This window comes from Chionomys nivalis, chromosome 7 (assembly GCF_950005125.1).
Source record: "Chionomys nivalis chromosome 7, mChiNiv1.1, whole genome shotgun sequence".
In the NCBI taxonomy this organism is placed as follows: Eukaryota; Metazoa; Chordata; class Mammalia; order Rodentia; family Cricetidae; genus Chionomys; species Chionomys nivalis.
Genome location: NC_080092.1, coordinates 4141592 through 4168576, shown reverse-complemented (window position 1 = coordinate 4168576; position 26985 = coordinate 4141592). Strand labels below are relative to the sequence as shown.

The 26985-nt window shown below is 45.3% G+C and overlaps 1 protein-coding gene across 3 annotated transcripts in view; it reads left to right on the top strand.

Annotated features, from left to right (window-relative positions):
• Clec16a (C-type lectin domain containing 16A) overlaps window positions 1-26985 on the top strand; it is a 222738-nt gene that overhangs the window by 151295 nt on the left and 44458 nt on the right. For all 3 annotated transcript variants that reach the window (XM_057774918.1, XM_057774919.1, XM_057774920.1), the window contains exons 19-21: window positions 12915-13066; window positions 19109-19313; window positions 22062-22226. In XM_057774918.1, coding sequence (XP_057630901.1) covers window positions 12915-13066; window positions 19109-19313; window positions 22062-22226 — 522 coding nt within the window. The remainder of the gene's footprint in view (window positions 1-12914; window positions 13067-19108; window positions 19314-22061; window positions 22227-26985) is intronic.

The following is a 26985-nucleotide window of genomic DNA, read 5'->3' as shown; positions in this document are numbered from 1 at the left end:
CCAGAAATTGGAAATAAAAAGCAGGAAATTTGGTTTGTAAAGTCTGAAGCTTTTCTATAAGTCCAAAGGTGTAGGCTATCTCCACCAGAGGTCTCCCATATTTTACTGTTAATGTTTGAAGTGTACTGGATTCCCACAAGCTAATTAAAAATCGGCCTGCTATGCCAGTAAGCATTCACTCTGAGAACTAATTTCTGCCAAACAGCCATAAATGTGTCCCTAGTATGAAATTTAGACATTCTTTCCCATCAGAAAATAGGCATGTGGTTTAGTCCAAACCTCTTAACTTGAGAAACAAGGAAACCAACTAAAGCCCACCTAGAAAGGCCATGCCTTGATGAGGGCCACAGAGCCTAGGAGGTAGCTCAATGGGCTGCTGACCCAGACCCCCTCCCTGTAGTCCCCACCAGATCTGCTTGCTCGTGCTGGGTAAGTTCGCTTCTGTGCTAGGCACTGTTCTCTTTCCTGCCTTCCTGAGACTCCATGGCAATCCTACAAACACGTCCTGTGCTTGCCACTCCAGTCCATGAACTCTTGTCTTAGAAAATATCTAAAGAGGAAATGTAAAAAGAAAGAGATATAGTTCTGTCTTCAAGAATCTTATACCCAGAAAGAAAAAAAGAAGGTGTGTCTCCATGTGTCCCTTTAGGAATCTCAGGCTCAGAAGATTACTCAGAGCAGGAAGGTATCTTCCTCACCTAGAAAATGCAGTGTGAACAAGACCCTGACCTTATCCTCTGGAGGGCTCTGTGAGAAGGCTGGTAGGCCACCAAGTGTGATAGCCCAGCCCAGGCATTCCAATCTCTTCTTGGAAATCTGGACTCTTCCCTTCATTACAGGGTTAGGTAACTTTATTTACTCATGCCAAACAGGGCTGTTTTCAAAGAGGAAATTATGCAATGTGCTATGCAAATGTGCCATTCTGAGAGCAAAGCAGAGATAAGTGTGGTCACCACTGCAGGAGAAGATGAGATCTGCCCTGGTGGCAGACTGTATGCTACCCGATAAAGGGTTGTGCCACACTCTACTTGGAAGTGCTGCTCATCTGGACCTGGTTTCTGGTAATTGCATTCTCAGCGAGCTGTCTATCTTTGAACTTGATGCTATGCTGGTGAGAAAAACAAGGAATGACAGTTGTTCTGAGAGCTCCCTGCTCTGTAGACCGGGGCAGTTGGGAGGACAGGCTATGCCACCCTGCCTGCGTTTCTGGAGCTGTGGGAATGGGAAAGGTAAAATTCTCATTCTATCCCCTTCAAATGAGTTTCTGGCAATTTTCCTAGGGGGAAATAAGCAGGGGATGGGTTCCTTGTGAACTTTGGGAAATTATTTGCATATCTAAGTAGGCAAGGAGTGCTGACTAACAAAAAGGAAGTGTCTGTGGGAAACCTCACCTCTGGAGCAGCTGGAGCTGAGCCAGTTCCAGCTCTGGACAATGGGACAAGCGCCTGACACCCTGTCCCAGCCTTGGACTCCAGTGTTTCTCCTTCCCATTTCTCCTGAGCTGTGTAAACAACTACCCATCATGTAGTAGCTGCCCAGTAAGCAAACAACAGATACCTATTTGTGTCTGCAGACTGAGTGCTAGTTCAGTGTTCCCAGTGGCACACCAAGTTCCTGAGGGCTAAGAAGTAATGTCTCTGCTGGGGCATCAAACGGGTATTTGTGATGTGGGCATTTTATAGTCATTGGTCAAAGTGACATAAAGGGCTCTTACTGGTAGAGCACTTACTTGCCTAGCATGCATGCAGCCTGAACTCCATTGGCAGCACTGGAAAGAAAGGATAGAAGTGATGGAGTGTCAGAAAGAGGGCTTATCAGTTCAAGTACTTTCCATAAAAGCATAAGACCAGAGTTTGGGTCCCCAGCACTCATATCAAAGCTGTAATCCCTGCTACTATCCAGCAACCTGGACAAGCTTAGGTTTAGCAAGAAAACTTACCATAATATAAAAGGTGGAAAGTGCTTGAGAAAGATGCTTGACATCAACTTCATGTACATACATGAATACATTCACACATTCGTACATTTGAACATATTCACACACATAACTGCCACACACAAGGAAAAAATAATTTAAGTGAGAATGTAGCTTAGTTGGTGGAGTGCTTGCCTCCAATGCACAAGGCCCTAGGTTCCATCCAATCACTGCATAAGCAAGGTATGGTAACACACACACCTGCACTCCTAACACCTGCAAAGGAAGACAGGAAGATCAAGAGTTCAAGGTTACCCTCAACCACATGCTGAGTTCTTTGCCATTTGTACTTACTAAGACCCTATCTGTAAGAAAAAAAAGAAAAGAGAAAAGCGGGGTGGAGGAGGAAGGCTGGTAACATGACTCAGTGGTTAGAAGTGCCCCTCACAGGATCCTGAAGCAACCTAAGTTAGATCATAGGCTCTCGTGGTGGAAAGAAAAAACTTACTTCCTAAAAGTCCTAAAATCGTCACCTAAGCTTCACACCAATGCCATAGCACACACATATCCACGCTCATACACATACAGTGATAATATTACTAATAAATAAAATTTGCTTCTCAGAAAGAAGAGGGCCGGGGAGAGGCTCAGTGGTTAAAAGTGAGCACTGCTCTTCCAGAGAACCCGAATTCAATTCCTAGCACCCACATCTGGCTCACAGTTGCCTATGACTCCACCTCCAGGGGGGTCCAACAGTTCTGGCCTCTACAGGCACCTGCACTAATATATACACACATACAATTAAATAAATCTTCAAAATAAAGATGAGAAGCATAATTAACAATCATATGGCATAGGTACTAGGTGTTGAGCACCTTCTTGTATCAGACATGATGCTGTGGCTTATTTGCATGTGATCTAGGAAGTCAATTTTAATTTAGTGAGCCATTTGGAAAGCATTCAAGCATGCAGCCAAGTTGACAGAGATATGCAGTGAACAACACCCATGTACCACCTACCTGTTACCTAACATATCCCACCATTCTTTTTTATCACCCATCTACTTCTCTACCCAGAAGTAGGTAGCAGCTCTACCTCCTAATTTTATGTAAGTACTAGGAATATAATTCATACCTGTTAGGCAAACACTCAGCTACTAAGCTAACCCCAGTCCAGTCCTTACTTTACAAAATTCATTTCAACGCAAATCTCAGACCTTCATACCCTTCTCCCTAATACTCCAGCTTGCATATCATAAAGTATAGCTATAAGTAACTGGATTAGCCTTGCCTGCAGGTGGGGGCATCTGAAGGAAGTCCCAGCTGAGGCTCACTGCAGTTGGAAGATGAGGGAGTCTACACAAGCCCTCAGGCCATTGGCCAGGAGCACTCAAGGCTTATGCTTACACACACAACTGTGCTTACAGGAGGGAAAGCAAATGTCTGTGTGTCCAGAAGCATAGTTCTCACAACAGTACCTCGGCCAGCTGTGAGCTAAAGTGAGTGCAGAGGAGGTCCAAGGCCAGGGGGAGGGCAGTGAGGCTGCTGAAGCAGCAGCTGCCCAACAGGTTGCTGTTAACCTTGAAGCCAAGCTCCAAGCTCAATTTCCCTTGATTGACTGCACTTCAACAAATTGCCTACTCTCTGCGTACTAGTTGCTGCTATTCTTTACAAACCTAAGGAATACCAGTAGCACACCTTTGCCCCTTACTCCCGAAGAGACATTTGCAAACCCTCTTCATCCCAGAGGGAGGGGTCATGCTTCATGGCTGCCCTTGTACTGGGAAGGAATGTTTTAGGGAGCTTCAGAGAAGACAGAGTCATTGATTGCTGCTTGCAGTGAATACCCCATAAGCTGTTGCTGGACTGATGGAGAAATGGTTACTTAATTTTCTTCAAAGGATTGATTTGACTAGTCAGGGGAAGTTCTGGGCCTAATTGAGTGTACCCATTCATACCTCATTGCTAACCATCTGGGTGTCAGGAACCATGTTCTCCCCAACACACACCCTGATCTAGTTCCTACAAGACTGTTTTGTTGACTTGTAGACTTGACTGGGGCCTGGGCCTTGTCACTCAAGCCTCTCTGGGTTACATTAGAATCAGCCAAGCTTCCTATAAGGTGTTCATTGTTAGCTCCCACAGAAACACAGTGGGAACAGCTTCCTTCCATCATTTTCATTGTGGAATGAATAGATTTTCAGTGCTATCAAAGACCAGCTCCCTCATTGTGAGGCCAGTCCCAGAAGTGACAAATGAAAGATTCATGGTCCATGTATAAATACTCTCTGGAGGTCGGACTTGAGCCTGTCTCACTAAGCACTGTGCCCCGGCCTCTAGAAAGAGGCAGCTGGAAGCCTCACAATTTATCCTGCTTTCAAGAGGAAAAGAAACTGAACGGTGGAATACAGATTTTGACAGGAGGATCTGGGTCTCCCAGTGAAGCAGGACCTTGCCCTGGGCAGTCTTGTAACACACAGGTGGCTTGGACTCTCAGTCTTCAGGGTCTGCCCACTGAGTTTATGCCACTCATCTGTCACCTACTGCAGCCAGCAGCCGTCCACCTTTGGCAGCTAGCCCAGGTTGGAGATGCCCCCTTCTCTGAAGGGCCAGACCCCTCTCTGGCCATATGCAGGGAACATGAATCCTAGGTTTCTTTTTTTTTTTTTTAAAGATTTATTTATTTATTATATATATAACATTCTGCCTCGATGTATGCCCGCACGCCAGAGGAGGGCGCCAGATCTCAGTACAGATGGTTGTGAGCCACCATGTGGTTGCTGGGAATTGAACTCAGGACCTTTGGAAGAGCAGCCAGTGCTCTTAACCTCTGAGCCATCGCTCCAGCCCTGAATCCTAGGTTTCGATCAGTCTCCTTGGGGTAGTGCTGGGTACGTTATGCCAGGCTGGGTACCTTCACCATGTCCTCTGTTAGTGTGTCCCTGAGAAAGGAAGTTATTTAACCCACAGTTTGTTCTTTGTTGTTTTGTTTGTTTGTTTTCATGGTGTTCAGGGTTGCGTCAAAGAGGGAGCACAGGGCCTGGCATACAATGGCTTTTGTCATTAGTGAAAATTCTGGGGAGCAGGGTCACCCTTTAGATCATCTCTGTATGCTAGCTTTAGAGAACATGCAAAGCTGGGAATGGAATGACATCCCCACACCAGTGTGCATCAACCCTCCATGTCTTTACTGGCCTTGTGCTGCACGTAGGGCCCTGCTATATCCTGGTAGCATGTGTGCAGAGGAATGAAGCCGACTTGGGTGGATGTGCAGGAGAAACCAGAGGTCTTTGGAATCAGAGGCCTTTTGGTGTGCTAGCAGCTTGGAAGGCTAGCTGAGGCTCTACAGTCTTGCGATTCCAGATGCCTGCTCCAAAGAATCAGGGGACCTCTCCCTCAGCATCTCCTTACCTCTTAATAACATAATGATATGTTCCTAAAACACATCCAAGTTCCTAAAGCTTAGGGGTGCACACTATATCGCTACTCTGAATTCCAGTCTTGGCCTATAACCTAAGGTATCAGATTACAGAATTCCAGAGTGTCCTGGAATTCCAGTTGCCTAGAAATCCTGCTGAAAAGGACTTCCTTGGTTCTAAATGTAGCCTGAGCCACCAATGCCAAGAATTAAATTATGTACTGGCATCCATATTTTATTAGGAAAGAATCATTTAAATACAGCTAAAGTAAATCAACCCCATTTACCATTTACTGCTCAGTAACAAGCTACAGCTTGTTCAAGGGAGTTGCGGAAGAGAGCGCCAACCCAGGGGCTGGAAAGAGCAGTGGGTTGAGAAGCTTGAGTCTCAAGTGCAAGCACTGGAGTCTTGAGCACCCTTTATCCCATCTACAAATGCTTCTTCAGAGTCAATCACTGCCTCCACTCATGATCTCCTGGAGGAGCACCTAGTGAATGCAACAGGCAAGGCCCTGCGTCTTGGGGCTAGTTCAACAAGGATGGAGGAAATGTAAATTTTCAGAGCAACAGTCATTAGGGTTGGCTGCGATATGACTGGGGATGGGGCAGAAAGGCCAGGATCTGTATAGGTTGTATGCCCTATGGCACACAGGAGTTCTGAGACACAATTCCAAACCTGACTGCTTGTCTCCCTCTGAAGAGACTCACTTGGTCAAGTTCCTGCTCTCAGAGGACCTTACTCTAGAGGCTTGGATCAAGGAATTTGAGGCACTTTGCCAAGTATTTGACTTAGGTTGGAAAGACATCACAACCACTCGTGACAAAGACCCAGCTGGGCACCATTCCATGTCCCTCTCCTAGAAGTACTGCAGGATCTTCAGGCTGATTTCATTAGTGGGAAACCCGAGTCTCAATGGGAGGTAACCTGCCGGGAGTCCCACATTATTGGACAGCACTGAGGTTTAAACCTGGTCTCTATGGTCCCAGTCTCTTTCTAATAGACCAGGTGGCCCTGATTCTGCACTTCATATGATGGCTTCCATGCCCTTTTTCTTTCTTTCTTTCCTACATCTTAAATGTCTATTGGGAAATGGTTTTGGTTTCCTGGAGTTTCTCCCCCTGCCCCCATAAGACTGGGGCATCTGGAAGAGCCAGCCCTGGACTAGGGTATAGCTCAGTAGAAGAGCGCTTGCTTAGTATGTGTGAGACCCTAGATTTAATCCCTACTTTTAGAATTTCAATTGGAACTGGATACAGCACAGAATTAAAACAAATCACCTTTCTAATTATCTCTTGCCGAGTAACAAACCATCTTCTAGCCTAATAGTTGAACACAATGGCAGTCATTCATTTTGCCCACAGCTGTCTCGTCTGCCCAGGGTCCAGAGGAAATTGCCTACCACTGCTCTACATGGCATCAGCTAAATGTCTAGCCTGAGCATTGGCAGGTCAATGGCAGGGGACAGGGGGCTGCTGACAGTGAGCCTGGGACATTGGTTGAGAGTTTGCCAGATCATTCTGATGGCCTTATATCAGAAATTCGGTGGCATCATTTTTGCTGGTACCTCTGCTACTTTGAGGACCTTGATAGGAGAATCAAATCCCATTGTAAAAAGAGCAGGTTAGGTGGCCATTCTTGGAGAGTGTAGCCTACAGAAAACTCTGCCTTAGGGCTCCTTCAGCTTGTTCTGCTACACTAGGAGGATTGCCTCAGGCAGGTTTGTTTGCTTGGTTTGGGCTTTTTTTGCTTTTTATAGTACTGAGGATTGAAACTAGGGCCCAATGCATGCTTCACAAGAACTCTGCTACTGAACTATAGTCCCATAGATTGACGTGGTTCTAAGACTCCTAATTGTTTTAATCTCCTTTTTGATAAAAAGAGCGGGCTGGGCAGTGTGTGGTAAAGCATATGCATAATCCCAGCATTGAGATGCTGAGGCAGGAGTTCTTAGAGTTCAGGGTCACACAAAAACAGGGACCTGGGAGAGATGGCCCAGTCAAGTAAAAAAGCACTGGAGGACCTGTTGGGATCTCCAGCATCCACATAAAAAGACAGGCACATGACATGTCTGCAACCTCAATGCTGGGGGGAGGGGCACTGGAGGATTCTTGCAGCTCATCATCCAGCTAATCTACCGCATGAGAGAGCCCCAGGTCTCATAAAAAGGTAGAAAACATCTGAGGGAGGACACCCAACATTAACCTGTGACCTACACATGTGCACACATGTGAACATATGCTCACATACACAATACGCACTGGGGAGGGGCAACCTCATGTGTACAATCTGCCTTTCTTCCTCTTTTTCTTCCCTTTCCTTCTCTTCTTTCTCTTTCCTTCTTTCTTCTTCCCTCATCTTTCTTCCTTCCTTTTCTTCCTCTGTTTCTTTTTTTTTTTTTTTTGACAGAATGGTTTTTTTTATCTAGCCCAGGCTGATCTCAAACTCTTAAATCTCTTGCTTCACTCCCACCGCTACCAGTCCAGGCACAAGCCCCAAGCCAGTCAGTTGCCTTTTAGCATGCAGTAGCAGCTGTTTCCCACTAGAAAATCAGAAGACCATGTATAAGCTAAATCACCCCACCCCACAGCTGGCTGGCTTTTTCCCCTTGGCAGTATGATCTTGAGATTTCCACACTGAGTAAAATGAACCTCTTTTACTCAGGTTCCTTCTCTCTTACTTCTGAACATTTGAGTCCTCACAAAGCCAGAAGCAGCCCTCAGCATCCCTGGGCATCGCTCTTGGCCCACGCAGCTGAGTGTTTTTCTTGGGAACATAGCAATTTCTGGGTCATAGGATGTGAAACTTTCAGTTTTAATGAAGAATGCTAATTTGCCCTTCAAACCGGCTGTGCTCATTTCTTCTCCCATCAGCCTTTGAGAATGCCATTCTCTGCATCCTCAGCAACACCTGATGTTATCAGCTACTCTTCTTACTGCCAGCCCACTGGGTAGAAGATGGTATCTTGTTTTGATTTTGTTCCCGACTTCTCATGAGGGCAGGCCCCTTTTTGTGTTCATTAGCTGTCCCTATCTCCTCATCTGTGTCCTTTACGGTCATTATATGGTTCATCTTTTGCTATTTTTCAATACTGTTTTCTGAAGTGGTTTCTGTTATTGTTTTGTTTTGGTTTGTTTCGTTTTTTGAGCTGTGTGGCCCCAGTCCCCTTTTTACACACACGAGTTGCCCAGGGTAGTTTGACCTTGCAGTCCTCCTGCGCCAGCTTCCCATTTTAGCTGGGGTCACAGGTGTGATCTTGCTGTTATGCCTAGGTCCTTCAGTATTTTCTAAGTATATTGTTTACAGTTATTGACAGTGTGTATGTACATGTGTGTTCACACATATGTCACAGCGTGTGAGAAGATATCATAGGACAACAAACCATGTTACTAGTTCCTCTTCAGTGTTTCTCAGGGGAGTTCTAGGCCCACTCCTTCTGAAGTATAGTCAGAGAGGGGTCAAGGAAAGTGAAATGGGCACTCAGGCTGGAAGGTGGCATGCTAGGGTGACTGGAAGACCTTAGATCACCTGCACTGGACACTCTAGAGAGCCATACAGGGAAGCTCCTGAGGTTGCCACACCCTGGGACAGAGCTGCCTGCCCCTGAATCCCTGCTCCATGGCCCCGTACCTCACAGGGCCTCAACACACTACTATACTGCCTTCTGATTCCCAGAGGAATCACACCCGTTCTCCTCAAGATGGAGAGTATGGGCAAACTGGGGTTCTGCTTGGTGGCTCTCTAGACTCTTCCTGCAGGTGAAACCTCCACGTGAGCTTGGACAGGACTTCTGAAGGGACACCTGACAGTCCCACGTGCACGTCCCGCCAAGCCAGTGTTTGCTTGCTTGCTTCCTCAAGTACGTTGCTCCCGGTTAGTCTCTGGATGCCACTTCTTCTCTTCTTTACCTGTTCCCACCGTACCCTCACCTGCACACTGTATTCTTATTTCTTATGAAGTCTCCGTGTCTTTATAGGACTTTGATGTCTCAGTGACAGCTCTGAAAGCTGTTCCACTTTGGGGTTTTATTTTTCCTTTTCTGTTGTTGTTCTTTGTGGTGACAATGGTAGGTCTTTTTCCCTGAAGCCCCTAAGACAGCTCAGTTCTGTGAGGTAGTCGGACTGCCTGTCAGTGAATCTCACTATCCCCAACACACTCCAAGTCACCAGCAATTGGGACTGGTCTGACCTACCGCAAGTACAAGGGTAGAAAAAAGATGTATTGTCCAGGTGTAGGGAAAGGAGAAAAGAGTGAGAAAGGAGAAAGGAAAAGGGAAGGAAAAATGCAGGTGTGGATTTTGGGGGCTATAGGTTTTGTTATTGTGTTTGTTTGTTTACTTTGGGTTTGGGAACTAGGTGGATAGGTTGGTTGGTTGGTTGGTTTAGTTTTTTGAGACAGGGTTTCTCCGTGTGTGCCCTGGCTTTCCTGGAATTTACTTTGTAGACCAGGCTGACCTCAAACTCAGAGATGTACCTGTCTCTACCTCCAAGTGCCAGAATTAAAGACATGCACGACACAATGCCTGGCTTTGTTGGGAAGTAAAAGATTCTCATTGGAAAATATTTTAAATATTGAGTAAAAGAAATAAGCCTCACCTACCACAAAATCGATACTTCTAAGAATGAGGAAGATGGCTTTCACACTTGATAATTAAAAAGACAAGAAAGCCATGCAATATGGAATTAAATATTCAAAGGGACTGGAAGATGGTAAAGTGCTTGCCCCACAAACATTAGGACTTGTGTTCAATCCCCCGGATGTGGGTAGTATATACTTAAAATCCCAGCCCTGAGGAGGCAGAGGCAAGTGAATCCCTGGAGCTCACTGGCCAGCCAACCAGCTTAGCTTTATTCATAAGTCTCAGACCCCAGTGAGAGACCCTGACTCCAAAAATAAGGTGGGTGCCTCTCGAAGAATGACACCCAGGCTTGATCCTGGCATCCACATGCACATGCACATGCACATGCACATACACCCACACGTGCACACAGATGCATATCACCGAAAGAAACAAATTTTTTAAAGAAAAAAAAAAACAGGGTTGAATATAAACCAGACCTGGTGACTCATGCCTTGATTCCAACACTCAGGAGGCAAGAAGATCACCTTGAGTTAGAGGGTAGCCTAGGCTATATAATGAGTTTGAGGCTAGCCTAGAATATATAGCAAGACGCTGTCTAACAGTTCTATATCCTTGATTAGATAGCTGGAATGAAAAAGGGGGTTCTTGCCATAGATAACAAGACAGGAGACGTGCAGGTCCAGACAGTTGCACCCATTTGGGCTGGCATTTGCTTTAGGGAATGATGTCTCAGATGTCATATACCAAAGAGGAGATGGATGCATGAAACCCATTTAAATTAAAAAAAAAAAAAAGGCAGGGAGAATATTCTGGAAACATTCACACAGAAGCCATGTTTTCATGCAACTTGAACCTCAAAGAGCATAGCCGAACTGTATCCTACTAGGGTGGCCTAAAGAGAAAGGGGAGACTTCCCCTTATCCTCGGGCCAGTTGAAAAGTGGAAAACTATATATGAGGTGGGGTGCCCCTTAGACAGTACTCAGTCCAAGTTTGTTGCCATTTGTGTTTGGAGCTAGAATGTATCTATCACCTTTGTTAGTAATCTTCCCTTTGCCCAGAAGATTACTAATTCTTTGTAGACATACTGTTCTCACATCTCAAAATCATGAAACTAAGTGTTCTACCCTCTTTTTTGCATTTAATTTATAGTGGTTCCCACTGTTGTAGTTTGTAAATACCACCCCACCCCCCAAGCTGGGAATAAAACCCAAACCTAGATAGAGCCTCACACATCCTAGGTAAGTGCTCTACCACTGAACTACAGCTCTAACCTCACGTAAGCACAGTTTGTGCGCATGTGTGCTAAAAGAAATCAAACCTATGGCCTTCTATTTGCTGGGCAAGTATTCTACCACTGAGCTACATCTCCAGAGTCAGTGTGATTTTTACCTTAGGGTTTTTTGTTGTTGTTGTTGTTGTTGATTTTCAAAAGCATATCTTAAATACTTTATCATTTTAAAGTAATTTTAAGCAATAGAGTGGTACATGTAATAAAAATACTTGGGAGGCAGAGGCAGGTGGATCTCTGTAAGTTCGAGGTTAGTCTGATCTACAAAACAAGTTCAAGGTTAGCCAGGGCTAAATAATGAGACCCTGTATCAAAAAATAAATGTGTGTCTGACGAGATGGCTGAGTAGATAAAAGCACTTGCTGCCAGTCCTGAGGACCCATGATCCATTCTCAGAGCCTACATAGTGGAAGGGAAGAACTACCTCAGGCTGTCCTCTGACCTTCACACACATGGTGGGATGAGTGTTAATGAGCACACATAACTAAATAAATGTAATAAAAAGCCATTCTTTTTAAATGAAAGTTCTTCCATTAGTTCTAGTGTGCTCCTTTACACACTCCCATTCCAGTTCCTACTTCCCTCCTCACTTTGAGCCACTGCTCAAAGTTTAGTTGAGTATAGTGTTACATGGGTTTGTAATTTTCCATCTGATAGGAAAAGTCAGGGTCAAGTTGTTCCCCCATTTGGGGACATTTGGGGGTTTTCCTGGCTTAGCTATCTATTGAAAACATAAATGAAAGATTCCACTGGATGGAATTCAGCCTGGACCGCAGATATGACTGGTGACTTGTGTTCCTCGGGTGACTTCAGAGCCATTGGTGCTAAATAAAACCCATCTGGATGTAAATTTCAGGTAGAAGAAGGGGCCTGCAATGTGCTCAGGAGCGCTATGTGGACTGTTCCACACTGAACACTTCCTAGCCATGTTCTTTTCTGTACCAGATGTCCAGAGATAAGGGACCTTCTGCCCATCTAACCATGGAAAGCCATGGTTCAGAGAGGTCAAGTGCCTGACCTAGGGTCACACTCCACATAGTTCAGAGCAGGGCTCTTAAGTTTTCAGGCACCAATTTGAGGATTTGTAGTTCTGCTACAAAGAGCAGTGGACCTTGATTTCCTGTCTTTATATAATTAAAAACCATTATCATAGCTATAAACTACCTTCAACCCAAAAGAAGTTGGGCTGAGTGACCATGGGATCTGGGCTATTAGGTGGTGAGTGTTTTGTACCTGGGATTGAACCCTCATACATGCCAGGCAGGTTCTACTTCTGAGCTCCACCCTCACTCGGTTGTTAGTTATTTTCAAACTGTAGCTTGGGTACCTAATACCCAATGGTTTGTGTGCTTTGTATCAGTCCCAATAAGCATTGCTTTGATTTTTTTTTTTTGGTTTTTCAAGACAGGGTTTCTTTGTAGCTTTGGAGCCTGGCCTGGAACTAGCTCTTGTAGACCAGGCTGGCCTCGAACTCCCAGAGATCCACCTGCCTCTGCCTCCCGAGTGCTGGGATTAAAGGTGTGCACCACCACTGCCCGGCTTAAGCATTGCTTTGAGAACCTAAGAAATCTGGGGCCTGAAAAGAAGTGAGGAAACTCCTAGCAGAATTGGCTTCAGAGGCACTCAAGCCCAATTGTGTGGGTGCTGGGCCCCTCAAGAGACATCTGGACAGCTGAGTGAGGCCTCATTCTGCTCTCTGCTCCTCCTCCTAGATAACAGCGACCTGATCGCATGCACAGTCATCACCAAGGACGGTGGCATGGTTCAGCGCTTCCTGGCTGTGGATATTTACCAAATGAGCCTGGTAGAGCCTGATGTGTCCAGACTCGGCTGGGGAGTGGTCAAGTTTGCAGGCCTTCTGCAGGTGAGAGTCTTAAGAACCCGTCTGCCTTCTCAGCCAGTTCTACACACTCATGCCCAAGTGTCAGTTCTATAATCACTTCTAATAACACAGAAACGATCTGCACAAAAGCCAGAACACTGCACAGACAAAAGCCAAGTTCCCTTTACTGAAGCCTTCACCCTAACATTCTCCCCTTCCTTCAGGAGCCAGCCCGTTGTCAGGCTGATCCTTCCAGATCTGCTTCACTGCCAAGTGCAAGTAATATATGTACTGTTTCTTAAATTGTGTATCCAACCAATTGTCAGTCAGACTTGATGGAGAAGGACCACATGGTTGTATACATTTATAATCTCAGCACTCAGGCAGTAGAATCAGGATGATATCCACAAGTTCAAAGGCAAACTGGTCTATTTAATAAGTTCCAAATTAGTTGGGTAAGTCCATGTAGCAAGACCTTGTCTCAAAATAAAATGAGGGTAGGGGTAGGATGGTAGTGAAGATAGGGTGCTGGGGGTAGGGTGTAGCTTAGTTGATAAGGACTGCTTACCTAGCATACATGTGGCCCTGGATTCTATTTCCAACACTGCATAAAACTGGGTATAATCATACATATCTATAACTCATGAAGTTAGGAGGTAGAGGATGATTAGAAATTAAAGTTCATCTTTGGCTACCCAGGGAATCTGTGGCCAGCCTGAGCTACATGAGACCCTGTCTCAAAACAAACAAAAAACAGACTAGGTATTGTGGCACACGCCTTTAATCCTAGTGCTTAGGAGGCAGAGGCAGGTGGATCTCGGTGAGTCTAAGACAAGCCTGGTCTACATAGCCAGCTCCAGTCCAGCCAAGGCTACATAAAACAAACAAAAACTTCAGAAAGAAATATAACCAGGCAGTGGTGGTGCACATCTTTAATCCCAGCCGTCAGAAGGCAGAGGCAGACAGAACTCCAAGTTTGAGGCCAGCCTGGTCTACAGAGTGAGTTTCAGGACAGCCTTATCTTTATTCTCTATGGCATGAAGTCTTGTGCATCATCTAGAGAGGGTTCAGAGTCTACAGGAAGATGTAGTAGGTTATATGAAGATGCTGTGCCATTTAAAGTAAGGGACTTGAGCATCTGCAGATTTTGGTGTCTCCATGGGTAGGGGAGTACCCAAGTGATACTTGTACATGTATTTGAGAGTGTATATAGATTTTTATGCCTGGCTTTTCTCCTAGTCTGTCTTGGAGTGTGTCTAGCAATTTTAGCATTTGCATACCTGCTGGGATTCTTTTACGTACTGACCACAGCCTCCCCTTCCTCCATCCTCCTCTCCCAATTCCTTCTTCCCACCCCCCACCCAGCTCCCACCCCATCAATCCTCTCCTCTTTTGTCTCCATCTAGGAAAGGGCAGGTCTCCCATGAGTATCAATAAAACATGGCATATCAAATTGCAGTAAGACTAAGCACCTCCCCGTGTATTAAAGCTGGGCAGCACAACCCAGTATGAAGAGTAAGGTCCCAAAAAACCAGTAAAAGAGTCGAAGCAACCCCTGTTCCCACTGTTAGGAGTCCCACAAGAGGACCAAGCTACATAACTGTAACATATATGCAGAGGGCCTAAGTCAGTCCCATGCAGGCTCCCTGGTTGTCGCTTCAGTCTCTGTGAGCCCCAATGAGCCCAGGTTAAATGATGGTGTGAGCCTTCCTGTGGTGTCCTTGACCCCTCTGGTTCCTATACTCCTTTCTCATCATCCTCCACAGGAATCCCAAATCCCACAGGAATCCCATCTAATGTTTGGCTGTTGAGTCTCTGCATCTGCCTCCATCAGTTGCTGGATGGTGCCTCTTTGATGACAACTGGACCAGTCTGGTCACAGTCTGATTCAGGCTACCTATCCACCATTATCAGAAGTCTAAGCTGGGGTCCTCCCTGTAGACTCTTGGGAGATCCCCTGCACCAGACTTCTACCCAACCCCAAAATGCGCCCCCAGCAGCCCCTTTCAGCACTCTCCCCTCCACCCCAACCAGATTGCTCATGTTCCCATCCTCACCTGCCCTCAGTCCACTCATGAAATCTCTTATGTTTCCTCTTCCCAGGAGATCTAGGTGTTAACCCCCACGAACGTTCTTGTTATCTAATCTCTCTGGATATGTGGACTATAGCTTAGTTATCCTTTATTTTACAGCTATAACCACTTATGAGTGAGAACATACCATGTTTGTCTTTCTTGGTCTGGGTTACCTCACTCAGGATGATTTTTTTCTTGTCCCATCATCTATTCACCTTCAACATGTATAAATGTACCACATTTTCTTTATCCATTCCTCAGTTGAAAGACATCTAGGATGCTTCCAGGTTCTGGCTATTACAGATAAAGCTGCTATGAACATAGTTGAGCAAGAGACCTTGTGAATCCTTTGGGTATATGCCCAAGAACGATATAGCTGGGGTTTGTAGTAGGTCGATTCCCAGTTTTCTGAGACACTGAAACCACACTAACTTCCAAAGTAACTGTACAGAAAAATCATTAGGTCATACTTCAAAAACCTATACTCCACAAAATTAGAAAATCTAAAAGAAATGGACAAATTTCTTGATAGATACCGCTTACCTATATTAAATCAAGATCAAATAAACAATTTTAAAAGATCAATAACAACTTTACCTAAGTTAAATCAAGATCAAATAAACAATTTAAATAGCCTAATAACTCCTAAGGAAATAGAAGCAGTCATTAAAAGTCTCTCAACCAAAAAAAAAAAAAAAAAAAAAAAAAAAAAAAGGCCCAGGACAGAGAGTTTTAGTCTAGAATTCCACCAGACTTTCAAAACTAATACCATTAATTATTCCACAAAATAGAAACAGAAGAAACATTGCCAAATTCTTTCTATGAGGCCACAGTCACCCTGATACTCAAACCGCACAAAGACCCAACAAAGAAAGAGAATTACAGACCAGTTTCACTCATGAACACAAATACAAAAATACTCAATAAAATACTGGCAAACCGAACCCAAGAACAACAAAAAAAAAAAAAAAAAAAAAAAAGCCACTGTGACCAGGTAGGCCACATCCCCAAGATGCAGGGATGATTCAACATACGAAAATATGTCAATGTAATCCACTGTATAAACAAACTCAAAGAAAAAAAAAAAACACATGATCATCTCCTTAGGTGCTGAAAAAGCCTTCAACAAAATCCAACACCCCTTCATGATAAAGGTCTTGGAGAGATCAGGGATGCAAGGAACGTACCTAAACATAATAAGAACAATATACAATAAGCCAGTTGCCGATATCAAATTAAATAGAGAGAAACTGAAGGCAATTCCACTAAAATCAAGAAGACAAGGTTGTCTACTCTCTCCAATATAGTATTTGAAGTTCTAGCTAGAGCAGTAAGACAACTAAAGGAGATCAAGGAGATACAAATCAGAAAGGAAGAAGTCAGAGTATCATTAACTGCAAATGATATGATGGTATACATAAGCGACCCCAAAAACTCTACCAGGAAGCCCTCACAGCTGATAAATACCTTTAGTCAAGTGACTAGATACAAGATTAAGTCAAAAAGAAAAAAATCTGTAGCCCTCCTACATACAACTGATAAACAGGCTGAGAAAGAAATCAGAAAATCGACACCCTTTATCGTAATCTCATAAAATATCTTAGTGTCCCTTTAACCAAGTAAGTGGAAGACCTGTATGACAAGAAACTTCAAGTTCAAATACACCCTCTTCCCAACACTGTACGGAACCTTCTCCAAAATTGACTGTATACACAGCCACAAAGCAAGTCTCAACAGATACAAAAAAAAAAAAAAATTGAAATAACACCCTGTATCTTATCAAACCACCATGGACCAAAACTGGATTTCAACAACAACATAAGCAACAGAAAGCCTACACATTCATGGAAACTGAACAACTCTCTGCTGAGTTATCACTGGGTCAGGTTAAAAATAAAGAATTTAAAGACTTCTCAGAATTCAATGAAAATGAATACACAACATACCTAAACTTATAGGACACAATAAAAACAGTGCTAAGAAGAAAATTCATAACGCTAAGTGCCTTCATGAGAGATGCCATACTAGCTACTGAGCAGCACCCCTGAAAGCTCTAGAACAAAAAGAAGCAGGCACACATAGGAGGAGTAGATGGCAGGAAATAACCAAACTGAGGGCTGAAATCAATAAAATAGAAACAAAGAGAACAATACAAAGACTTAGTGAAACAAAGAGTTGGTTCTTTGAGGAAAATCAACAAAATAGATAAACCCTTATCCAAACTAACTAAAAGGCAGAGAGAGAATATCCAAATCAACAAAATCAGAAACAAAAAGGGGAACTATCATAACAAACTCAAAGGAAATACAGAGAATCATTAGACTATACTTCAAAAACCTGCTGAGATTCTGTTCACTGCTGTGTGGCTACCTACACAGGGCAAGCTCAGCCATCCCCAACTTCCAGGCATGCTGCTGCAAACCTGGTGCCCCACTTCCTCATGCCCCTGGGCAGGATTTCCCTAGGCAGATAACCAAGAATTTGGAATGTGGCTATTTTAAGAGTTCTTAGCTCCTGCCAGCTTCCTCTAGTATCATTGTTGCCACAGGAGTTCCTGAGAATTGCCTCCTTGGCTCTGAGCACAGCAGGCACCCAGCACCATCACATCACCAACTGGGCTCCGTGGTTTACAGTGCGTTCTAAGTGCAGCAAATGACTAATGTCTTGCTGCAGAGGGAGTGAAACAAAAAGCCCACAGAATGGAGAGCAGCTTGCTACTTCATCTCTACTGTGCCCTATCCCCAAATTCCCAGTGAACCTATTCTGCCCTGGGGCTTGCCCTATTTTAAGGAAGTCCATTTTCTTGCTGTGCTGTTCTGGTTCCCAGAAGTACCATGCCCTGTCTGATTTGACTGCTCAACACAACATTGGCCAGCCAGTTGTTTTGCCTGCTTTTCATGGGATGCACCTGTGTGTGAAGGTGCTGCTCCTGTCTCCTCTCTTTCCCAGACTCCTCTCTTTTCAGACCCTCCTGTCTTCCAGTGAGGATGAGGAGGATCTTCCCGCCCCCAGGGTCTTCTGTGTAAAACACCACCCAGTAGATGACCTGTGTGTCTTATTATCAAGACTTATACCAATTTCTTTAGTGCTTAATATCAGGCAAGTGTTTTTCTGTCTCAAAGGATTAATCTGTATCCTCTGTCAGACAATGAAAGCCGCATAACCCTACCAGCACCACCTGTCTTAGTGCTCTTTCAATAGCTACTGTTTGTCAGGCTGTTACTATACACCTAGCTCCTTGCTTTGAATTTATAATAGCATCATCTGATCCGCTGGCACCCTTTGATGCAAACATTCTTTCCAAAGAGAAAGCCAAATGCAGCGCCCAAGAGCAGTAGCCCCCTCCTTCTGAACCTCCTCAGTGCCTCCCACCTCCTCTAGCATGGCTGACCTTTGAGTCCATCTTCTGTCTGGTACGCTTTTATCTCATGTGCCCTTTAACCTTTGTGGGCAGCTGACTTGGCTCAGAAGCCATCCTGAGCCTTTATGTGGAACCAGTCCTTATACAATCAGTGTCTTTTCTCCCATTCACATACAGCTTGTTTTAAGTCTCTACCAAATGGTCCTGGTGGCACTCTTTCGGGAACTGTCCTTTGAGATGTGCCAAAGGACACCAGCAATGCCCCGTTTTTTAGAGAAACAAGGAAATGGTGTCTAACATGACACCAGGTAGTGACAAGTATTTGGATTTGTGACCTATGGTTTCCCAGAAGGAAGAATTATTGGAGTTTTTTTGTTGTGACAGTGGCAACCCCTCTTCAATCATTAGGCATCCCAAGTTCTCATGGGAAGAAGTTACTAGCCATGGCAGCATTGGCCCCTTTTCCCCAACAGCCTGCATGGTCTGCACCCACCTTTGAGTCTTTGAGATTTGGCCTCCTTCAGAACAAAAGCAGACTTCAAAGTGCTTTCAAAGTGCTGGTCTTTTTCTACATGAACCACTGACGCCCCACAATCTGCCAACCCCTGGGCCTGATGGACATTTTGCCTTTGCCTTCTCACTATGCAGGACATGCAGGTGACAGGAGTGGAGGATGACAGCCGTGCCCTGAATATCACTATCCACAAGCCTGCCTCCAGCCCACACTCTAAGCCCTTCCCCATCCTGCAGGCCACCTTTGTGTTCTCTGATCATATCCGTTGCATCATCGCCAAACAGCGCCTGGCCAAGGGCCGCATCCAGGCCAGACGGATGAAGATGCAGAGGATAGCTGGTAAGTCACATCAAGAGCAGGGGCTCACCACCACTGGGCTGTCACCAGCTGCTCACATTGACCTAGGAAAGTCCCAGGGTTCCTGTAGATGAGGGCAGGAGGAGTCAGGATTCACTGTGCTTCAAAGAATAGGATGTTTCTGCATCTCAGGTGTTTGGAGTGGAGAAAATTTCCAGGGCTGTGTGGAAAAGAAGGTGACTCTCCCTACCAGACAAGAGGCTAGAATCAGGCAGTTGGTAGGAGACAGCTGTCCTTACTCTTGATGCTGAAACACCAAGTGTACCAAGAGTGCTTTGACCGCTGCCTGCCATGTTGGGTATCCAAGCAGCCCTTAGATCGGTAGAGCCTTTTATGTCCATTGTACAAGAGGAAACTAAGGCTGTGAATTTTTAGTCACACATAAAACAAGTTTGCAGAGCTTCCTACTTGGAATTTTTGTTCCAGCTCTGGGGATGAAGCCCAGGGCTCCACAATGCTAGACAAGGCCCACCTCTGAGCTGCCCTAGCCTAGCAGAATTTCCCTCGCCCTTCCCTCCTCTCTGTTACCTCTCCGTGAGAGCCAGCACCTAGAACTAGATTCAGGGGCCACCTCACACCTCACAAGGCTGGTGGGGTCTGCACTGTCCAGGCTGTCTTGGTAAATAAGGGTGTTTCTTTGTCTCCTGAAGTAGAAGGCAAAGCATTGTCCTGGGGCAGAGCAGAGTGGTGCAGTCCTAATGTTTCCTTCAAGACTCCCAGGTTAGAGCTGTAGCTCGAATGGTAGAATGATTGCCTAGCACATACAAAGCCCTAGGTTTGACCCTTGACACCATATCAAACTAGTTGTAGTGACACATTCCTATAATCCCAGCACTTGGGAGGTGGAGGCAGAAGGCATACAAGTTTAAGGTCATTGTCACTATATAATGAGTTCAGTATCAGCCGGGGCTACATGAGCGCCTGTCTCACAAAAGATATAAGTGAATGAATGAATGAATGAATGAATGAATGAATGAATGAGCGAGCGAACAAACAAAGTTAGTACCTTTGGCTCAGGTCCAAATCTAGCCCACTATGAAGAGGGGGCATTCTCTCAGAGAGCAAAGGAAGAATAATCTCTGGGTACACTTCATTTCTGGACACTGAAGTTATGATGCCATGCATGCCTCCATGATGTGCACCTGAGTCATCCCCTCTTATTTCTCAGTTAGCTGAAACCTGGCCTGCGAAATCATGACAGGAGTGTCTTGTAATGTGTAAAGTAACTCAAATCATTCAGCACTTCCTTTCAAGATTTATTTCCCGACTTTTCCCCTGTAATGTGAATCGGTTTCTCACAGCTGTCATGAAGCCAGATATTTCATTTGAAAATTGAGGATTGCACTATAAAGTGACTGCTAGCATAAACACCTCGGATATTTCTTAATTGATTCTGAAAAGCTCTCTGAACTAATACGTCATGAGAGTTGTTTAAGGGAAGACGATAGCTATGACATGTAAACACAGACTCATAAATACAAACATGTACACACACATATGTATATATATGCTTTCTTGTACACATATTCTCATGAGCATTTATAGTCAAGATTACACACACACACACACAATACACCCCGCCAAATTGAATAATCTGAAATAGGGCTGGAGCAGTGGCTCAGTTCATAAAGTGCTTGCCACACAACCATGAGGTTTTGAGTTTAGATTCCTCAGCATCCATGTAAAAGCAAGGTATGGCAGCATGCAGCTATAATCCCAGCCACTGGGAGATGAAGAAGCTCCATGGCTCAACCAGTGAGTATCATAAACTAAGGAAAAGTGCTTGCAAGGTGACTCAGGAAGTAAAGGTGCTTACCACCGAGTCTACCAGCCTGAGTTCAATCCCTAGAACCTATTTGGTGGACACAGGGTACTAACTCTTGCAAGTTGTTCTCTGACCTCCACACATTTGGCGTGCTACATATTGGTGCCTGTATGCACATGTACATGTCCACACACACACACAATAGATGTATGTAGAAAAAAAACCTTTTTAAAGTTGGATAGCATTCAAGGAAGATAGCATTGACCTCTGACCTCATGTACACCCACACATATACATAAATACATATAAAAAAACTTTGAAAAAAATTCTGCATTTGTATTGAACCTATGCAGAGTTTTTCCATGAGTTTACTCCTTAAACAGTGTAGGAAAGAATGCCTTCTGTAGTACTTGGATTGCATTAAATGTAAGTCATCTAGAGATGATTGACAGTGGACAGGATGTATATAGGTCATGTACAGATATAATTGTATTCTACATAAGGGACCTAACTACAGGTTTTGGTATCTTTGGGGAGGAGTCCTGCAGATACTGAGGGATCACTCGTTTGTATAGCTTGTTTGTCCATGTATGCCTGTGCACAAACTTGGGGCAGAATTGGCCTCACTTGCTGTGGGATCTGACAGCATGCGAAGCTAAGCCTTTGGGATCTTTTGTACAGGTCCAAAGTGCAAATTGGCCCAGCATTTGTTCTCTCCAGCCAGGCCTGAAACCTTTGCCTTTTTGTCTGAACCTTGGCCGAAAGCCCCTACTTCTAGTTGTGTTTTGACTTCCTTAGGGTCTCGGCATTCTGCCAGTCTCCTGCCTCAAGGCTGTCTGTTTGGGTTCCCCCAAGTGTTGCACTGTCAAGGCCGGTATCTCTCTAGCCTGATGCTCAAGTCATATCAGATTGTCTGTCCCGTGTTCCACATGCTAAGAACAAACTCTGGTGCTGTTTGATTATAGCCCTTCTGGACCTCCCGATCCAGCCTACAACTGAAGTCCTGGGATTTGGACTTGGCTCCTCCTCCTCCCAGCACCTGCCTTTCCGTTTCTATGACCAGTGCCGCCGAGGCAGCAGTGACCCCACAGTGCAGCGCTCTGTGTTTGCATCCGTAGACAAGGTGCCAGGTAAGCCTGTCCTCCTGCTCGGGGCTCAGGGTGCTTTCCTGCGAGGCCTGCTGGAAGTCTTCCTCTCAGAAGCCAGGCTGCTGGAAGCCGCAGCTTCGTAGAGCGCAAGTGAGGCGCACCTAAACTGCGATCTTGGCTTTCCCTTCTTTCTTCCGTCACTTGGGTTTGCTTTTCCAGAGAGTTGTTAGGTATGTGAAGAAAGTTCTCAGAATCAGGACTAAAAAGTTTCTTGGAAATAGTTGGCTGGTTAGTAATGAAGGTTGTGGAGAGATGTCTTCCTTCTTGTAAGATGACTAGGATAGTGTGTGGTTCCTGGTACCCTGACAAGGGTAGACACGTGAGGAAGTCCCAGTGCCCACAGGCCTTCTGCTTCTCCCGTCTGGGAGCAGCTCCTCCCACTTCCGACAGCTCTGTCTCCAGCCCTTCTACCGTTCTCCAAAAAGGGAAACTTGTCTGGAAAGTAGAGGGGAAGCAGAGCAACGCAGCGCTCCGTCCCTACCCTGGCACACGGGCCTCAGCAGACGCATGTGCAGTGGATCCCACAAGCCGGGGGAGGGGGTGAATCTCCTCTCCTAATCAGAGAACCGAGAAGACTGGCCAGGCTCTCCTCCACTCTTAACATGTCCATGTTCAGGGCTCAAACTTGGAAGTATTATCAGATGGTCTCAAAAGTGATTGTTGATGTTGGAATAGCAAACAGCCATGACAGCCTGCTCAAATCCAAGACCTTATCCACCTGTGGTTTTAGTCTGCTTTCATCCATGATTTGATTTATTCATGTCATGTATACCATAATTATATAATTTCTAAAAACCGACAGGATTTGATAAAATGCAGACAAGTCGAGCCAGGCATGGCACCTTTAATCCCAGCACTTGGGAAGCAAAAGCAAGAGGATATAGAGTTTGAGGTCAACCTGGTCTACAAAGTTAGTTCCAGGACAGCCAGGGCTACACAGAGAAACCCTATCTCAAAAAAAAAAAAAGAAAAAAAAAAAAAAAAACCTAAAGAAGTCTCCTTTGCTCTAGAGGTAAACATGTGAACAGTTTCTTGCGTGTCCTTCTAGAAAAGTTTGTTTGCATGTCATAAGTATGTCTTTGTATCATACGCAGTTATATGCTATGTAGGTGATTCTATATGTGATTCCCCACTTTGGGTACTTAATTTGAAGTCAGCATTATATGTTAGCACAGATAATTGACTTATTAATTATTAACTATTGCCTGGTATTCTAGTGGATGTCTGGAACAAAGCATTTTCCCACATTTTATGTTGATAGATGTTCCACCACACCCTGCTAGGGAAAGGTTTTAAATTCTGGTAGATACAGGCCTAAGATGAACAGCAACAGAAAGTCACTTGGCAGCCCTTCACCTGTAACAGCTTTCTCTCTGAATGGCTAGTTTAGGCTGTGAGTTGCATGGCAGCCTGTCTTCATCTTCAGCTAGGAGGTGTGAGATGGTGCTCCCTTTTGGATCCAGGTTCTCCTTGTTAAAAGTCTTCTGGTCTACCACATTGAAAACAGTGGTTGCTCAGTTGATACAAATTACCACAACTGAGGGTAGGTAGACTAACGCACCCTGGCCTGGTAAGAAATTCCCTCTTTGGGGCATCACACTTCTTTCCATCCCAGAACTTATTGGTAAAGAAAATCCCTGAGTCCTGTTTCTAACTAGTCCTTAGGACCAGGTGGGGTGCAGCAGGCTGAGCCCAATCATACCTGTCCTCAACATCTGCACCGTTTCTTTGTTAGCACAATGCAGGAGATAGCAGTTCTCTTCCTGGCCTCCCAGGCCTGCCGGCACTGCCAGGGTCTATGAAATCATCAGAGTGGAGCTCGGGCCTTTGCTGGTTCACACAACCATGACATTGCTGTGTCCTGCTGCTGATCCCAGGACCAGAGGATATGAGGCCATACCTATGAGATCTAGAGTATGTCCCAGGGAACTCCTGCATGAGGCCATCAGACCCTTAAATGGCTCTAGTAGAGCCATAAAGCTTGGACAGGGATGAGACATTGTCATTTATGTCCCCCATGAGCTGACTTCTCCTTCCTACAAGCCCCACTGCATAACTTGATGCTTACTAGAGAAGTGCTTGCAGGTGCTTAGAAAGAAAGCCCTGTGCCCTGAGTCCTCAGAAGGGTGGGTGTTAGGTGAAAGGAAGGGTGGCAGCCCCCACCATCTTCCTAGCACTTAGCATCCCAGCAGCCACTCAAGAACTCTGCTCAGTTTCCTCTCCATGACACCCCAGTGCTTTGTTTGCTCTACCCCAAAGATGCTCCCTGCAAACTTGCCAGTAGATCACAACAGGATCAACTTCCTCATTGTGACCAGTTTCCACCAACTGGATATTCCCAAAAGCCTACACCTCTCCCTCTGATCTCAAGTGGTCACTAGGATGCACTCACTTGGGCAGCTGCTGCAGTCCGCTCATCAGCCTTCCACCTCCCTTCTGCACTCCTCAGGCTGTGGACTTAAGACCGCTTCGTGTCTTTTCAAAGTCCTGGGTGTCCAGAGAGCTTGTGTTTTTGTGGATTATGGCTATCCATGTTCATAATACTAGAAATTGAAGCTAAAAAATGCTTTGCATAATTACTTGATAGTCTATCACATATAAAACATCAAAAGCATAACCATCTGTGAAAGGTGATTCTGTTCAGACTTTACAGTTTGGGATCTTACTGTCTGGCACAGTAGCAGTCAGGCCTGCCTAGCTTCTGCATCCGTCTGTTTAAGGAGGAACCTTCCTTGGTCACCTTAGAGAGAGGCGTACAAAGGGAAAGGGTGACTTACTACCGTCTGCAGGCTCCAGAGCACACCTAGAGACCCACTGCTGTGCCATGGAGTCCTGCCCTGCCTCAATGGCCTTACACTGGCTGCCTCACCCAGCTCTTGGGCGCCTGCTTCCCAGGGATAGCCCAAACTCAGTGTGTGGGCTGCTTCCTCCAGAGGCCTTTTGTGAGCATTCTGCTAATCAGGGCCACACCCTTCCCCCACCACATTGCACTGGTTTATTTTCTCCATAGGATTCAGTTCCATAGCTGGCTGACATATTTGTGTCCCTGAATGTGGTTTCTTTCCCCATGGAGAATGTCACTGTGTGAAACTGTTCTGTTCACCACTCTGCTTCAGCGCCCAGCTGTGGCTTTATTCAGTATTTGTCAAGTGAAATGTAAGCCTGCACTTCCCTCCAAAGTTGTCTTCTTTGTCTGAACACCAAGAAGAAAAGGATATCCCATCTAGGACCTCAGGCATCCAGGGGCTTAGTCTGCCCAGGGAACATAGGAGGACCAGATCTTCAGCAACACCACCATCTTAACTTCTGTTGCCAGACTGACATGTCTCTCCCAAGCAGGGGTACTTGGCAATAGTTTAGGTGGTTGCCTGGCGCAGCATGTGCTCCCTCTCCAGTTGCATTCCTCAGCTTTACAGAGCCAGAGTCAGGAGAGCCAGGTGGAAGGGTAGCCATTAACCTCCATTCTGCAGCACCTCAGGGTGCCGTGTGTGACCCTTGCCCCCTTCTGAAAGGGTACCTCAGGCTGTTGACTAAGGGGATTCTTACCAATTCAAAGGGAGAAACAAACTCAACCTGTGCATGGGCAGTTCTCAGGGTTCACTTGTTTGGGACACATCTTTCCTTTTTGTCTGTGTCCCAAGTGATGCACAGACCAGTGTGACTCTCCTTTAGACTCTAAATTTGATTATATTTGATGGAAGTGTACCTCACACTTCCTTGGGGGAATAGTAAGATGGAATATAAGCCAGGCTGGGAAGTTAGCAGCTAGCTACTCTCAAGTGTTTCTTCGTCTCTTTGGCTAAGAAGTTACAAATTCTGTGTATCTGTATTGATGTAGATACATCAGATGTTCTGTAGTGATGGCTCTTGCCACCCCAGTAGTCAGCTTCCTGGAGCAGAGTCTGAGTGACCTGGTCAGGGAGGAAATGTCAGTGGTAGCCAGCATTGGGGCAACAGCTGCTTGAGGAGTGCCCCAAGCTCTCATAGCAGTAGCTACTTCTGAAATTTGCCTTGGCCAGCAAGATACGCACAGGGCAGCCTTGAACTGGTGTTTTCCATAAATGCCAGGTGAAGATTCCAAGCAGAAGCTCTTCCCGGCAGAACTTATTTCTTATGGCTGAATTATGTTCCTTGGATGAATATACCACACTTTGCTAATTCATTCCCCCCACTTAAATAGACCTTTTGGTTGTTGTAACTAGGAACCTTTATATGTAGGTTTTAGCTTCAAAGCATGTGCCTAGCTTGCAGTGGCCAAATGATCATTTAATGTTTTGAGAACTGCCAGACCATGTTTCCTCAGTCTTTTCAACCTTTCAGCTGAAATTGCTGTCTATTTTCCGTTTGCACTGTGGAGCTGCATTAGAATAGAAAGGACTTGGAAGGGGCCTATTTCTCTAGACTGTACTCAGGGGACAGCTCAGGCAGGAGGAGAGCCCAGGGAATGGGTGTGTGTTGTCTTCCCGTCAATCAAGCCTGCCATGGGCTGGCCTTTTTTGTCGTGCTCAAGTCTGGCTCTGCACCAGTTGGTCATGGTCACAGGTACCAGCAGAGTCATATTTGGTGCTGTTAGGGCCATTCTCTGCTTTTCCTCTCTTTCCTGCCAGGTTGAGGAGTTGTCTGCCTTGGGCCAGACACTTAAATCCCAGAGGAGGGATTGGTGAGCTATGTCAGTTGGCAAAATGATGGTTGCATAAGCAGTAAGGAGCCGAGGGCAATGCTATGGGGGTGGGACATCAGA